General features: G+C 50.6%; 2 protein-coding genes across 6 annotated transcripts in view; one reads left to right on the plus strand and one right to left on the minus strand.

Annotated features, from left to right (window-relative positions):
- Positions 1-16630, plus strand: part of CRYBG2 (crystallin beta-gamma domain containing 2) — a 41781-nt gene that overhangs the window by 12998 nt on the left and 12153 nt on the right. Inside the window, exons 9-21 of one of the 5 annotated variants that reach the window (XM_038531472.1) lie at positions 230-366; positions 553-679; positions 967-1106; positions 1204-1330; positions 1563-1595; positions 1686-1798; positions 6059-6188; positions 7712-7851; positions 8191-8314; positions 10158-10316; positions 11536-11671; positions 11774-11838; positions 12059-15946. In XM_038531472.1, the coding sequence (XP_038387400.1) occupies positions 230-366; positions 553-679; positions 967-1106; positions 1204-1330; positions 1563-1595; positions 1686-1798; positions 6059-6188; positions 7712-7851; positions 8191-8314; positions 10158-10316; positions 11536-11671; positions 11774-11838; positions 12059-12178 (1551 nt within the window). In that variant the 3' untranslated portion in view covers positions 12179-15946. Of the gene's footprint in view, positions 1-229; positions 367-552; positions 680-966; positions 1107-1203; positions 1331-1562; positions 1596-1685; positions 1799-6058; positions 6189-7711; positions 7852-8190; positions 8315-10157; positions 10317-11511; positions 11672-11773; positions 11955-12058; positions 15947-16630 lie in introns of those variants that run through there. The other 4 variants (XM_038531471.1, XM_038531473.1, XM_038531475.1 and 1 more) reach the window with 4 other exon arrangements.
- CD52 (CD52 molecule) lies at positions 13339-14958 on the minus strand. The gene is given in 2 exon segments (NM_001003240.1): positions 13339-13721; positions 14860-14958. Coding segments are annotated over 2 exon segments (204 nt in total). The 5' UTR covers positions 14914-14958; the 3' UTR covers positions 13339-13571.

Here is a 16630-nt window from a genome sequence, read left to right on the forward strand (position 1 = left end):
AAACAAGCTGGCTCTGGGAGGGTGGAATCCTATGGGCTCACTGGGAACCGGCTTTTGGTGTGTAAGGAGCAGGTCAGAGAAGAGACAGCAGTTACCTAAGGGACTGGAGCTCAGGTTGAGAGTGGGAGGACTTAGTTCTGGGCTAATGCTGGGCAGGGCCTCCCTGGGCTGGCTGGGTGTTTCAGGCTAGATGGCTCCCCACCACCCTCACACCACCCCTTGTCCCCAGGTTGTGGTTTATGAGGCCACAGGCTTTCAGGGCCAGAGCTGGGAAGTGAGCAGAGACATCTACAACCTCCAGGAGCCAGAGGACAGCCAGAGCCCCCACCTGGCCTCTGTGGGGTCTCTGCGAGTTCTTGGGGGCTGGTGAGGACGCAGAACCTTTCCTCCTCTTTCATCCTCCCCTCTTACCTCTATGCGGGGGTGGGGGGGGTGGGGAGGTGGGGGGGGTGTTAGGGCGTGGCCCGGGCTGCCTAGGGGTGGGGCAGCTGTCTTATACATTCATGGGCCTTCCATGACCAAGTCCGCTTGTTCCCCTCCTCCTTCCCCCAGCTGGGTGGGCTACCAGAAGGCAGGCTTTCGCGGCCACCAGTATCTGCTGGAGGAGGGAGAATATGCTGATTGGTCACACTGGGGAGGCTATGACGAGGCGCTGACCTCCCTGCGGGTCATCCGGACGGTAAGCAAGGGCAACTGGGCCATCCCTCTCCCTGGGGCCACAGCCATACTCCTGCCGCCCCACCAAGTACAATCTGTGGAGGGAAGAGTTTGTTCCCTCTTTCCTAGTTCTCCTGAGTACCTGGAAGTGTTCTTGAGGTCTAGCCTCATGCCTTCCTGCTGCTCTTCCCCAGGCCACACTGATCGCCTTACTCCAAAGTCCCCTGGTGGGCTGTGTCCCCGGGGTCTGGGCACTCCCAGGGGTTTCCGTGGGTGGGCAGGAGAGACCTGACTATCCCTGGGGCCCAGGACTTCGGGGACCCGGCCCTCGTGCTGTTTGAGGCCACGGACTTCGAGGGGCACGCCGCGGAGGTGAGAGAGGCATTGCCGGACGTGGAGCTGGCGCGACACGGCCCCCACACGCAGGCCATCCACGTGCTCAGCGGCGTGTGAGTGACCCCGGCTCCGGGAGCCAGGCGCGCGGGGAGCGGTTCCCGGGAAGGAGCCGGCCCCGCCCCGCTGACCCGCGCCCCGCCCTCCCTGCAGGTGGGTGGCCTATCAGAAGGTGGGCTTCTCCGGGGAGCAGTACGTGCTGGAGAAGGGCGTGTACCGCACCTGCGACGACTGGGGCGCGGGCAACAGCGCCCTCGCCTCGCTGCAGCCGGTCCTGCAGGTGCGCGCCAGCCGCGGGGGCGGGGCCCCGGGGGCAGGGGCTCGGAGCCTGGGCGGGGCCCACCGCGGGGGGCGGGGCTGGGAGGCGCGGGCTCCGGGCGCGGGGGCGGGGCGCCTGGGAAGGGGCGGGGCTAACACGGGCCTGAGCTATCCGAGAACCGTGGAAAGGGTCGGGAAACGGGCTGGAGGCTGGTACCTTTCTTACGTCTCGAAACTTTGGGCCCTCCCTTCAGGTCGGCGAGCACAATCTGCACTTTGTCTCAAAGGTAAGGAACTGTTGGGGGGCCTGTCCCCTCTTCCTCCTCCATCCCGTTCCATCGCCCTCCACTCTCAGCTCTTCCTTTCTGTACCTGCAGATTCAGCTTTTCTCTGGCCCCGACTTCCTGGGCGACCACATCTCCTTCGAGGATGACCAGACCTCCTTGCCCGTCTCCTTCCAGCCCCAGTCCTGCCGTGTCCACGGGGGCAGGTGAGGAAGTGAGGGAGGGGGAAAGCGGGGCGCACCTGCCTGGACTGCTCAACTCAGCTGGGGAATCTGGGCTGCAGGAAGGTCTTTCCTTCAAATGATTTCTTTCCTTTGGCTTCCTTGAGATTACTTGTTCTGTCCCAAATCATTCAATCTTAAAACAAACAAAGCCAAATAAAGTTTTAACGGAAAATGTAAAGCTTGTAGATTGTATAGGATAAAGAACCCCAATCTTGTTTCATCTATCCCTTTGCTTTTTTTTTTTTTTTTTTTTTTTTAGTGGTGCATTTAAAATTCCCAACCCAACATAAAATTTCGCAGGTAAATACTTCAACATATATATCTCTAATAAGAAAGGAGCCTCCCCAACCCACATAGTTGCAATTTATTATTACATCTAATAAAATTAACAATAATTTCTTGATATTACCTAATACAGCCCATGTTCAGATTTGTCTCATTGTCTTAAAAAAATGCCTTTGTGAAATTGGTTTGTTTTGTTTTTCTCAGGATCCAAACAAGGTCCACACATTGCTTTTGGTCAACGCGGTCTTTAATTTATAGCCATTCCCCTCCCTTCTTTTTGTTTTATACCATTTATTTAAAGAAACTCAATAGGGATGCCTGAGTGGCTCGGTTGGTTAAACGACAAATTCTTGGTTTTGGCTCTAGTCATGATCTCAGGGTGGTGAAGTCGAGCCTACCCACACCCCCACCCCTCTGCCATAGGAGTGGAGCCTGCTTGGGATTCTTTCTCCTCTCTTTCTGCAGCCCCCCTCCTTTTCTAAACAGGAAGAAAGGAAAGAAGGAAAGAAAAGAGGAGCACCTGGGTGGCTCATTCAGTTAAGTGTCCGCCTTTGGCTCAGGTCAAGATCTCAGGGTTCTGGGATTGAGCCCCACATCGGGCTCCCTGCTCAGCAGGGAGTCTTCTCCCTCTCTCTGCTCATGCTCCCATTCTCTGTCTCTTTCAAATAATTTTTTTTTAAATCTTTTAAAAAAAGAGAGACAAAGAAAGAAAGAAAAAGAAAACCAATAATTCACCCTGTAAGTTTCCCATCTTCTGAATTTGGCTGACTACTTCCTTCTGGTGCCTTTTCCCCCCTTTGTGTCCCATATGTTCTGTAAACTGGTAGATCTGGAGGCTTGATGAGATTCAGGGTGTTTCATTTTGTTGGCAAGGAGACTATATAGGTGGTACCCTATATAGGTAGTACTTCTTTTTTTTTTTTTTTTTTTTTTGAAGATTTTATTTATTTCTTCATGAGAGACACAGAGCACGAGAGAGAGGCAGAGACACAGGCAGAGGGAGAAGCAGGCTCCGCGCAGGGAGCCAGACATGGGACTCGATCCCGGGTCTCCAGGGTCACAACCCGGCCGAAGGCAGCACTAAACCCCTGAGCCACCCGGGGTGCCCTAAGTAGTACTTCTTACTACCTCATCTCAGGCACATGCCTGGTTGTCCCACTTTTAATGACATCAAGATCCCTGTATCATAACATTTGCCATTTATTTTTTTTATTATTTATTTATTTATTTATTCATGAGAGACACAGAGAGAGAGAGAGGCAGAGACACAGGCAGAGGGAAAAGCGGGCTCCATGCAGGGAGCCTGATGTGGGACTCGATCCCAGGTCTCTAGGATCACACCCTGAGCTGCAGGTGGTGCTAAACCACTGCACCACGGGGGCTGCCCAACATTTGCCATTTAAAAAAAATAAGATTTGCCATTTACGGCTCACCTCATGGTTTTAGCACCCACTGATGATAATGGCCTAGACTCGCTATTTCTTTAGAGGTTACAAAATGATGATTTTAAGATTTTTTTTTTTTTTGGTATTCCTTTTCCATATGTTAGCTGGAATACCTCTATAAAGAAGAGCTTTTCCTTTTCAACTTTTTGTTTACCTGAAATAGTTTATGCAAAAAAGGCAGTTTGATCCTTTCCCAACGATCAATTTCTCTTGATCAATTTTCAGAATAATTTCTGAGTTGGTAGGTACCCTAGCAACCTCCATAGCTGACTAATGAAATATTTTTTGAATGTTGTTATGAACTTATGGATATATTTGTAATTGAAATGCTTCCATGCATTGGAGCTACTGTTCTTTTGTGTGCTCTAATCATTCTGTCTTTGGCAAATGGGAGCCCCTTCAAATAGTCTGCTTTTGATGCAACTCCAATAGTTTGGGTTTTTTAAAAATAATTTACTTGTTTTTCTGGTACAATAAGATGCCCTGGGATCATTTCATACATTTTTGCCTGAAACTTGGAACCAGTTATCTACCAAGGGACTCCGATTCCAGTGGTATTTAGACGAAAGCTGGATGTTTCAAGACTGTAATACCAATATTACTACTAACGGTAAAAAAGCAGTGAATGCTGTTTGGGGTTTCCCATGGTTCTTTTTGTCCTCAGGACATTTACCAGGATCCCATTTGCTATGTGCAGTTCAAAATATCATTTTTAAGACCCTTGAAATAATACTTTTTATGTGGGTGGTTATGTCACCAACCTGACATGCAGTTAGGTTCATTTATTTATGTAAATTTTTAGGAATAATTTCCATTTTTACTTGTTTTTTAATGCATAAAATATTTGCAGTGTCCCTGTCTTAACTTGGGCTGCTATAACAAAATATCATAGACTGGGGGGCTTAAACAATAGGAATTTATTTCCCCTGGTTCTAAAGGCTGGGAAGGTCAAGGTACGGCCCATTTGGTTCCCTGGCAAGGACTCATTTCCTGGATGGTGAATAGCTGCCTTCTTCCTGTGCCCTCAGGTGGTGGAGAGCACTCCTGTCTCTTTCTCTTTTTATAGGGACCTGTTCCCATCATGGGTACCCACCCTCCCGATCTCCTCCGAACTTCCCAAAAGCCATCATATTTGAAGTTAGGGCTTCAACATATGAATTTTGCAGAGACACATTCAGTCCAGAGTAGCTCCAAAGCCGAGTCAATCAGGAGGATCTACTCTATTCCTTTGATCTTTCCCCCTCCTCCCTCATAGGTAATCTTTTTTTAATTCAATGTTTAGTTAATTCATCCATTGTTTCTTTTTGAAAAATATAAGCAAATATACTCTCATATGTATTTTTTAAAAGATTTATCTATTTATTTATCTATTCATGAAAGACACAGAAAGCAAGGCAGAAACATAAGCAGAGGAAGAAGCAGGGTTCCTGCAGGGACCCCAAGCCGGGACTTGATCCCACAACCCTGGGATCACTACCTGAGTCAAAGGTAGACGCTCAACCACTGAGCCACCCAGGCATCCCTCTCATATATAAATTTGCATAAAGCTATAGAAACTGAATATATTTGTTGCCCTCCTTCCCCATTTCCTTACACAAAAAGAAGCATAATACAACCTGGTGAATATACTAAAGACCACTGAATTGTACACTTTAAAAGAATGAATTTTATGGTATGCGAATTGTATCTCTGTTTTTCAAAAGGAAAGCATACTATACATACTGTTTTCCCCTTGTTTTTCCTTAGCAGTTTGGAGATCACTTTATTTCCCCTTAAGACCTCTTCCTCCAAAAAAAAAAACAAAAACAAAAACAAAACAAAACAAAACAAACAAACAAAAAAGACCTCTTCCTCCTCCCTTTTTACTGCTATATTATTATCCCCTACATCCTTAGTTTAATCAGCTGTGTCCTGCTGATGGACTTTTGGGCTGCTTCCACTCAGCCGCTGCAAACAGTGCTGTATGAAGAGCTTTGTGCAGATGTCATTTCATGTTTTTTTTTTAACAAACTTTTTTTTTTTTTTTTTTTATGATAGTCACAGAGAGAGAGAGAGAGGCAGAGACACAGGCAGAGGGAGAAGCAGGCCCCATGCACCGGGAGCCTGATGTGGGATTCGATTCCGGGTCTCCAGGATCACGCCCTGGGCCAAAGGCAGGCGCCAAACCGCTGCGCCACTCAGGGATCCCTGTCATTTCATGTTTTTGAAGGAAATTTTGAGAGTCCGAGAAATGGGATTGCTGAGTGGTTGTGCGTAGGGTTTTTTTGCTCAATATTGCCCAGTTTCTCTCCATAGGGGCAGTATGATATCATCCAGTCATTTCTGAAATCTCGACCTCAATCTCTTGCTGCAGGGCCTATTCATCCTTGACCTCCCATGGACTTGGTTGGGGAGTGGGTCACAGTCATATCTGCATCCACTCTGCTGCATCTCAGAGGGCCTGACAGGCCAAGCACAGGATGGGACAAAGTCAGATCCCTATTCACATCCCCCTACTCTTCCCCTTCCCCAGCTGGATCCTGTTTGGTGAGAAGAACTTTGAGGGTGACCAGTACATTCTCTCTGAGGGCGAGTTCCCCACTCTTACGGCCATGGGCTGCCTATCTTCCACAGTCCTGGGCTCTCTCCAGAAGGTACCCCTGGTGAGTAACCTTGTGCAGTTCCAGACAACCCCTGAGGTAGGGTGTACTGCTGGGGGAATGCCAGGTACCAAGCCTCTTCTCACTGTTGGCTAGGCTGCTGGAGCTTGAAGTCAGGCTTCTTCAGAACCACTCTGGTTCCCCTGACCCGGAGGCTTCAAAGCCAGTTCCACTTACTAGAGTTGTATTGAGTGGCCACCGTGTCAGGTCTTGGGGACACTGAAATAAATCAGACATGGCCCTGCCTTCAAGGAACCCATGACCACACTGACATAAAGATTACATTGCAGAGTGGTGTGTCCCGATATAGAGGTGGTACGGGGACAGTAGAGACTAGCACTCGGGTGGACTGGGGGCAGGCGCCAGACTTCTGACATGCGGGTTCTGTGCAGGAAGGAGCGGAATAGAGAGCCAGCTCTGCTGTGTGTGGAGGCCAGATGGGTAGGGACAAGGCAATAGGTCTGCTGCTACAGAAAGCCAGAATAAATGATGGTGTCCTGGACTAGGGAGGAGATGGAGGGAAGTGGCCCAGGCCATATTAAGAACTAGAGGCTGTAGGACTGGGTGGGCCAGCCATGGCAGCACAGCAGACAGCTGTCCACCGAGCATGTACCAGGCTCCAGGCAGTGTTTAAAAGACTTCCCAGGGCAGCCCTGGTGGCACAGCAGTTTAGTGCCACCTTCGGCCCAGGGCATGATCCTGGAGACCTGGGATCCAGTCCCACGTTGGGCTCCCTGCATAGAGCCTGCTTCTCCCTCTGCCTGTGTCTCTGCCTCTCTCTCCCTCTCTCTCTGTGTCTCTCATGAATAAATAAATAAAATCTTTTAAAAAAATAAATAAACATAAATAAATAAAAGACTTCCCATGTGCTAAGGCATCTAATCCCCACCGAGACCCTATGAGGTTTGTTACCACTATCACCTCCCTTTTCCAGATGTGAAACTGAGGCACAGAGAGGTGATGTGACTTGCTCCAGGCCACAAAGGCTGTAACAGGCAGAGCTGAGCTCTCCAGGGGCGGCCCAACTGCTGAGCCCAGGCTTTACAGCTACATCTTAGGCTCTGAAGGCACGCACATCTGCTTCTGAAGCCCAGCTCTAGAGACTTGAGCAAGTGGTTTAATCTTCTCCAGACTCAGTTTCTGTTCTGTTAAGCAGGGATGATAATAATAGCACATACCTTATAGGGTTGTTGAGAAGTTATGAGATCAGGTAAAGCACTTAACGCAGAATCTGGCATGTGGTAAGCCCTGAATATCTGACAACCGCTATAATTACCCATATTATCATTACTATTCTTAGAAGTACCATTTATTGGCACTGAGAAGAGGTTTGAGGTGGCATTGGGGGCTCAGTCTGAGAATCAGGGGGGACACCCAGCTGCCATTGTCCAGAGCCCTGCAGGGTAAAGCTTAGGAGGGAGGGAAGATACCGATCCAGAATTGGAGTATCTGGAATTTGGGGCCAGGTCTGGGACTGGGGCCTGGGCTCTCTCAACCTCACCCCTTCTCCATGCCCCCCGCCCCAGCACTTTTCAGAGCCTTCCATTTTTCTGTATGGACTGGAGTGCTTTGAGGGTAAGGAGATCGAGCTGGACAGAGAGGTGCGCAGCCTGCAAGCCGAGGGCTTCAACAACCACGTGCTGTCCCTGCGGATCAAGGGGGGCGTGTGAGTGTGGTGGGGGGGGTGCTGCTAGGGAGCCAGGGCCAGGTCCCTGGCTTCTTGCTCCTTCCCACTTCCCTTCCATTACCTGTGCCCCCAGCCAGGAGGGAGGGAGAGGTGCAGGCTGAGGAATGTCTTGGACCTCAGCATGGATCCTCCAGGACCCTCCTCTGCCCTGCAAACCCCAAATGTACTTCCCAGCCTCCCTCTCCTGCCTCGAGAACCCTGACACCGGGCAGAAGAGTCTCAGAATAAAAGCAAAGGAGGTGGAGAATGTTCTGACATCCTTGTCTCCTCTTCCCTGTCTGTCTTCCTCTCTGCATCTCTGGCACCTGCTGGGCCCAGCTGGGTGCTGTGTGAGCACAGTGACTTCCGGGGCCGCCAGTGGCTGGTGGGCAGCTGTGAGATCACCAACTGGCTGACATACAGTGGGACACAGAGGGTGGGATCCCTCTACCCCATCAAGCAGGTGAGTAATGCATCAGATTGTGTGTGCCCATGCCGATCTGTCTGGCCATGCATTCCCCATGTTTCCCAAGCTCAACGTTTGTGTGCCTTTGTCATAATTTTGCCACACTGTCATTCCTCTTGAACCATTATCTACTCAATATTTTTCTCTAAACCAACTCATTTTTAAAATTCACTTTATCCTTATCCTAAGGATTATTATCCATAAAATCATAGGTTTGATGTGTATGATTTTCTTTAGTTGACATTATAATAAATATGTTAACATTACATTTTTAGCGATAATGTTTATCCACTTAGGACTAAAAATCATGTCATATGAGGCTAGGAGTAATACACAGGCCTCATTCTGGGAAACACTAGAGCCATACTTGGGTTTTTCCAGGTCTGTGAGTGCATGTCTGGACCTGTTTCTGATTCATGTACATGTGCATTGATGCAGAGGCATGGCTGGGGGCGGGGGGGGGCACACGCGTGCATGTGTGTATGGGCACACACATGTCCTCTGATCGTATTTCTGTGGCATGATGTCACTTGTATCTACGTGTCTGTGCTCTGGAGGTGACATGTGGTTGTGTGGGAGGTGTGGGAGGTGGTGTATGACCACACTTGCCTGTTTTTGTAACACTGTTGAGACCGTGTATCCTTGGATGAGGATATTTATGCTCCCAAGATTCAGAGTCTTAGGACATTGTTGCTAGAAGAAACCTTGGAGGTTATCTCCACCTCTCATATTTACAGATGCAGAAATAAAGGTCCACCAAAGTGGACAAGGCTTTGCTCTGCAATCATGGGCAAGTACTGTCCCTCCATGGGCCTCTGTTTCCTCATCTTTAAGATGGGGATAACATAGGGGCCACCTGGCTGGCTGCAAGAGTGTGCAACTCTTGATCTCAGGGTCATAAGTTCAAGCCCCACGTTAGGTGTAGAGATTACTTACCAAAAAAAAAAAAAAAAACACCCAAATAAAGTCTTTTAAAAAAACAAAATATGGGCAGCCCCGGTGGCTCAGCGGTGTGGCGCCGCCTTCAGCCCAGGGTGTGATCCTGGAGACCCGGGATCGAGTCCCACGTCGGGCTCCCTGCGTGGAGCCTGCTTCTCCCTCTGCCTGTGTCTCTGTTTCTCTCTCCTCTCTGTGTATTCTCATGAATAAATAAATAAAATCTTTAAAAATAAAAAAAAATAAAAAAATAAAAATAAAAAATAAAAAAACAAAATATAATGGGGATGACACATATGATGTAGTTGTCTTGAGGATTTGAAGATAAATATTTGTAAAGCCCTTAGAACGGTACTTGAGTGGGTAAACACTCAACACATGTTAGCTGTGGTTCTTCTGACTGCGATTACCATCACCACGACTCAAGATTTGTGGCAGAGCCTGGTCTGATGTGTGACAACCGGGTGTCTACTTTTCCAGTATGGTCATGAGTGTGCACATCTGTGTTTCTACACGCATCCATCCCATTAGCAAACACGGAGTGTGGAATAGGCAAGGGGGACCCGTGCATCGGTTAAGACGTGTGTTTGCATGGCCACCTGTGTCTGTGTGTTTGTGTCTGCTGCAAACTTCTGCACGACCATGTGGACCATGAGCGTCTCTGCCAGCGTGTCCCTGTGCACGGGGCTGTGGGTGTCAGTGGTCACGGTGCTGGGTGGCCGTGGGTGTGCACCATGAGTGGACCCTCTGACACGTGTGAAAAGAAGGGACTTAGAAGCAGGGCCAAGGAAGGAGGGCTTGTGGGCTGGAGATACTCGGGGGGTCAGAGTTGAGGGTGTCAGGTGCCCTGGTGGGAGCATCCCTGCCCGGGGACCTCTCACTCTCAGCTCCCCCTACTCACCAGCGCCGGGTTTATTTCCGCCTCTGGAATGCTGCACTGAGAGGCTTCCTGGCGGTGCCAGACCACGTGGAGGACATGAAGGCGGGCCGAGTGGTGGTGTCCGAGCCCCAAGCCGGAGGCAGCTGCATCTGGTACTACGAGGATGGGCTGCTAAAGAACCAGGTACCGGCTGAGGGGCTGGGCCAGGGACACCAGGGCCTCAGGTATCCCGAGGCTCACTGCGAGTCAGGAGCAGGCCCTGCCCTCCAGCCAGAGTGCCAGGACCCTGGGGAGGTGGAGACTGTCGGCTCGCACCCTGGGCAGTCTGGGCTCTGCTCTGGGCCTCAGTTCCCCAGCTGCAAAACGAGAGCATTGAACCAGATACTTCTAAGGGAACTCCCAGCTCTGCTATCCTGGGCCAGAACTTGGATCTTATTAATCATGATAGAATTCACTCCACACACGTTTCCTGCACACCTGCCATGGGCTAGGCCTTGTTCTAGGAGCCAGGAAGACAGCAGTGGGAAGACAGAAATGACTCCTGCCCTCCTGAAGCTTCCATTGTAGTGGGGAGAGACAGAAACCATTTAAATGAGTAAAATATCTCAGTACATTAGGTGAAGAGAAGTGCATGGGGGGAAAAATAAATGAAAGGGGAGTAGGGAATATCAGTAGCTCTGATGGGGTGGGGGGGCTTCCTAAGAAGGTGGTATTTGAAAGAGGCAACCAGGTGGGTGTCTGCGGGAAGCGTGCTCCAGGCAGAGGGAACAGCAAGTAGAAAGGCCCTGAGGTGACTAGCCAGAGTGAAGGGAGGGAGGGAAGAAGCAAGAGAGGAAGTCAGAGAGGTTATGGGGATGTGGGTTTTTGTAGGCCACTGAAGGAGTTTCCATCTTTTACTTGAAATGAGAGAGAACTTGGCTCTGTGGCAGATGCTGTGTTAAGCCCTTGACACGAATGCCTCATGTGATCCTCAGAGGACGCTGTGGGGGCAGGTGTTATTTTACTCTCTGTTTCATAGGTGGGGAAACTAGAGCACAGAGAAGTTAAGTAACAGGCTGGAAGTCACACAGGCAATTAGTGTGTGAAAGCTTGTCTGATTCCAAGTCTTGTGCTTTGGGAGTTAACCGTGAAAGGCTTCCTGGAGGAGCTCCTTTTCCAGACCTTTTATGATATTTCACATTGAATGCTTGCAGCTGCCAGTACTCAGGGATTCCCATTCCCAGGGAACCTGGTGCTCAGAAGGATTAAGAGATTTGCCCAGGGTCACAGTCCATGAGAGCCAGGATTCGAAGAGCTGGGTGTGTGTTAAGGGTATCAGTCAGGTGCAGAGGAGTCCCTGAGGGAAGTAACTGTGCCTGATGACCTCCTGGGGCCTCAGGCAGCCCCTACCATGAGCCTGCAGGTGATTGGGCCCCCCAGCCCAGGCTCCAAGGCTGTGCTGTGGGCCGAGAGCCGCCTGCCCCGTCAGACGTGGAGCATCAGTGAATCGGGCCATATCTGCAGCCAGATGTTCGAAGGCCGGATCCTAGATGTGAAGGGTAAGGGGGCCTGTGTGTGGGAAGAGGCACCTGAGGGGTCTGTTGGCACTGGAGTCCTTGGCAATCTCTGACTGTCTCCCCATCTCTCCCCTCTTCCCCCAGGTGGCCGGGGCTATGACCGGGATCACGTGGTGCTGTGGGAGCCGACCAAGGACCGGGCGTCCCAGGTCTGGACTGTCCATGTGCTCTGACTGCCCCTGCTCCCCAGTCCTGGAGGCTTTCCCTGGGATGAAATGTTTTTATAGGTTTTTCTTGTTGTAACATAAGATGTTTTCTAATATGCTCCCAGGCATCCTCATCTTTGTGCACCTTGATATTTGGGGCTGGGGTGAGGATCTGTTCCCCTGCCTTCTTTGCCCTATACTCACCCTACTTCTTCCCTCTCAGCTCTGGTTCTGGGGTTCAGATGTAAGGCCTCCCTCGGCCACCAGAGGGGGCCCTGGGCCCAGACTAAGGGTGAGTATGTTCTCTCAATGCTGTCACCCAAGTGACAAGAGCCTGCTCTAAGCCAGGTCTGGCACTGAGCTGTGTGGCACAGACATAAGCCAAGCCCCTTGGTACCTGCCCTCAGACAACTCATGGTCTAGTAGAGGATTCCAATGGGTAGGGTGATGTGTTCAGTGACAGGATAAGCATGGAAGCAGAGGGATACACAGAGGAGGAACCTGAACCACTTAGGGGGCACAGGGCAGGCAGGCAGCTTGGAGGAAGAGATGCTTGGCTGAGATGTGCAGGACCGGAAGGGGTTGATCAGGCTAGATGGTGGCAGAGGAAAAGTGTTCTAGTGAGGCAGGTAACCCGAGGGGTGAAGACCTGGAAGTTCAGTGTGATGGGGTCGTGGTAGACCAGGCAGGAAAAGTGAATGGGAGACACTCCCCAAAGGACCTTGCCCACCAGCATTCCTCTTCATTTCCTCCAACTCTGGTCTCAAGACCTGAAGGTTTGGCATCTCTGTCAAAGAAGCCTAAACAGGGGGTCTGGGTTCTTAAGCCCAGCCTAGAGAAGGCGGGACCTAGAAGGGGAACAGCTCCCTCCATCCCAGTCTAGCAGGCACTTCTCAGCCACCCCCCACAGGGTCCTCTAGGAAGATGCAGAGGAGTTCAAGGCCCTTGGGGGCTTCTCTGGAGCTCCCTTCCCTCCTTGCACCTCCCAATACCACCACTGCAGACCCAGGAGGATAGAAATGGTGGTTAGAGCAGTTGTGTATCCTTCCCACCTTCCCAGCCTGGGGTAGGTGGGGAATGGGGAGATGGCCTCTTCTTCATCCTTCTCAGCACCCCTGTGGACCAGTCTCCAGTGCCCTGGTGAGGACAAGAGGGTGCCTGTGGGGCTGAGACCCCAAGAGATTGGTGGGGGATGTTTCTCTGAATCTACCATTCTGAAGACACCCAGGTACTAGGGTGAGGGACTCTCTGAGCCTCACCAAGTAGGGATGGCCAGGGGCAGGATGGGGGGGTCCTCTGGGACCATCATTCCCAACACCCAGGGATGGGTGAAGCAAGTGCAACTAAAGAGGATGGCAGATTCTGGGCCATGTCCCTGCAAGGTGATCCTGAGAGGACAGGCTTCCACCCTGGGCCTTTGGGGGTAGGAGCTCTCTGCTGCCTCTCCTGCTGCTGGGGGCACGAGAAGATCCTTGGAGCCCAGTGACCACACACAGCACCCTACCGAGTACAGGACATGTTTATTGACCCCCAGCTGGGTGGTGCTTGCCCCTCCATATCAGTACCTCCCTGTGTCGGTCATTGCCTCCAAGGCACTACCGTTTAATTCCAACAACCTGGTGATCTCTGGCATCCACCCCTCCTGGACCTGTGGTGGTGGGTGGGGGGAGCTTCTCTCGCTAGCGATGGTGGCAGCTATCTCAGGGGGCACAGGGCTAGGGCTGAGGCATGTCACCTCAGCTGAGGTAGAAGAGCTGGATGAGGGTGTTGGCCAAGAAGAGAAGGACACTGCCACCGCCCAGGCTGCTGAGTGCTGGGGTCGCACTCTTGACTTTCTTGGTGGTCATTCGAGGAGTGGTACTGTTCCCCAGGACTCCAGTTTGTATCTACAAAAGAAGAAGCGGGGCAAGCTCAGGGGCTTTTGAAGCTCATGTTATTTAGAGACCTAGGCCCCCTACCCTGATACAGTAGTTTTTGGTCCACCATGACCACGACTTCTGCCACAAGGTCCTGTGGGGACAAGACCTTCCTCTCTTGATATAGGCAGAGTCAAAAGTGGCCCCTCCACCACGTCCCATGGAAACTTTGTCTCACCTCCGCCAAGCCACCAGCTCCTCCAGTATGTGAGAGACAGGAACCTGTGGCTCAGCCCTTGACCTGACTAGCTGGGCTGGGAGCTTAGCCTCTCTGAGCCTGCTTCCTCATCTTCTGAATGAGCCCATCACAGTCTTGAGACTGTGTGAGACAGGGCACTTGGCAAAGTGCGGGTGGGTGAGGAGGTGGGGAGAGTGTGACCTCTTGCCCAAGGAAATCGCCAGATGGTGATCAAACTGTTCTCAATGCTTGACTAGGCTACAACTAAAGCTGCTCCTGATGGAGATTAAGCTGTTTTTGATGGTGATCAAGCTGTTCTTGATACTTGATCAAGCTGTTCTTGATCTAGAACTTGATGGCTCTGGTCTATGCAGACGAGCACCCTTAGGGTACATGGGATGCTGCCAAAGCTGCCTTCTAGAATTGCAGTTGAATTTGAGACTAGCTGTTTCTGGAGTGGGAGATTTCTGTCTTCTTTGCATTCCCAAACACACAGGCTTTTCTCCTTGGAGTGGTTTCCTGCTATCTCCAGGACCAGGTCTGGCTCCACTTGAACATATCCTGGCCCCTTCCCAATAGGGCCACTTCTCTAGCTTTCCTGGGGATTGATGCCACCCTCCCTCCAAGCTGTCTCCCCAAGTCTCATAATTCCTATTCCACAATACCCTCCTGTGTGCCTGGTATCCTGTAATGCTCCCCAGCCTCAGTTACAGGATTCTGGTCAGAGGCAGACCTCAAGTGGTCCGACCCCAGTCAGAAGGGCTGGAATGCTAAGACCAGCCCCCCTGAGTCGCTGGTTCCCCTACTGGACCGTCTGCTCCCATGGAAGAAGGCTGAGTACCCAGGAGCCTGCATTTACCCACTCCCATGCCAGGCAGGTCTGGGGAGTCCTGGGTGGTGGTGTCAGGGGCTCCGAGGGACTATTCTTACCTGAATCATAACCAGGAGACTGATGGTAAGTAGGAGGAAGAGGAAGCCCTTCATCTTTGGAGAATCTTGGTGGCTGTCTTGATAGCTTTTAGAGATGAGTGCAGAGTTGTCTGCAGGCCTCTTGGCTTGGGTGCTTTTGAACCTGAGAGGCATCAGAGGAGGCGGGGTAGAAGCAGGAAGAAGGAGGGCCTATGGATATGGGGTGGGGTGCTGCTTTCTTTCCACAGACCTCATAATTGAGGACACCAGGTCCTAAGTTCTAAGGCCCTCCATAGATGGTAGGTTCTGGATAGGGACTGAGGCAAGGGTCGGGATGGGAGGTGGGTAAACCAAGGGATAGAGCCCTGAGCTTGGAATCATGCAGAGTAGGGAATGAATGTTGGCCTAATCCCCTGTCAACCCTGGACCTGGCCTAGAAACTGTCCCTCTTTGAGTCTTTTTTTTTTTTTTAAGATTTTTATTTATATATTCATGAGAGAAACACAGAGAGGCAGAGACAAAGGGAGAGGGAGAAGCAGGCTCCCCGCAGGGAACTCAATCCCAGGACCCCAGGATCACATCCTGAACCAAAGATAGACACTCAGTCACTGAACCACCCAGGCATCCCCCCTCTCTGAGTCTTTAACATAAGAGCTGCCAGAGCGTTAAATACAATATAATTAAGAAGATTGGAACAGGGGATAGGAGCTGAAGACAAGGCTGGGATAGGCTTAGGTTTCAAGGTAAGGTTGTAGATGGCTCCACAGGGTCAGAATGAAGGCTTGGGGAACATGAAAACTTAGGATTAATGAATTTCTGTGAAATCAAAGCATGGCTTTAGGAATCCAGGGACCTGACTTCTAGATGAGCCCATTCCCTCCGGGCCTCAGGTTTCACCTTTCAAGTGAGAAGACTGAAGTGGATTATTATTTTAAGGCCTAGAATTTTGTGATTTGGATACAGAAAATAGCAGATGGGTTGTTTGTATGGTTGACCTTAAAAATGAAACAGTTAGGGATCCCTGGGTGGCTCAGCGGTTCAGCACCTGCCTTTGGCCCAGGGCATGATCCTGGAGTCCTGGGATCGAGTCCCACACTGGGCTCCCTGCGTGGAGCCTGCTTCTCCCTCTGCCTGTGTCTCTGCCTCTCTATCTCTCCCTGTGTCTCTCATGAATAAATAAATAAAATCTTAAAAAAAATGAAACAGTTACTTGATCAGCAAAAAAGCTTTATTGGGGAATAGCAGAGAATTGCAATTCAGAACAAACAAGCTGCACTAAAAACCAGAGTCTAGACCAACAGAGGAGAGAAACCTTTTTATTTATTTATTTATTTATTTATTTATTTATTTATTTATTTATTTATTTATTTATGAGAGACAGAGAGAGAGAGGCAGAGACACAGGCAGAGGGAGAAGCAGGCTCCATGCAGGGAACCTGATGCAGGACTCGATCCCGGGATCCAGAATCAGGCCCTGGGCTGAAGGCAGGCACCAAACCACTGAGCAACCTGGTGTCCTGAGAAACCTTATTTAAGGGAGAAGAAGGAGGAAATGGGGAGGAGTTGTTTTGAACAAAAGTCTAAAGGAGAGAAGCCAAGTGTAGGGTGCTGATGACTTTTCATGGGCTGAGCTGCTGGGGTAGCCCACTACTTGCAGGAGTGGCCATGGACAGCTTTTCCTGTTAGGGCCTGTAACTGATCCTTCTTTCTGTAATTGAGGTTGGGTGGTATGGCATAAGGGCCCCCTACCCTGCCTCTGACCTCTCAACTCCATTGTAGTGAGGTTACTTTTC

The sequence above is a fragment of the Canis lupus genome, chromosome 2 (assembly GCF_011100685.1).
Source record: "Canis lupus familiaris isolate Mischka breed German Shepherd chromosome 2, alternate assembly UU_Cfam_GSD_1.0, whole genome shotgun sequence".
NCBI lineage: Eukaryota > Metazoa > Chordata > Mammalia > Carnivora > Canidae > Canis > Canis lupus.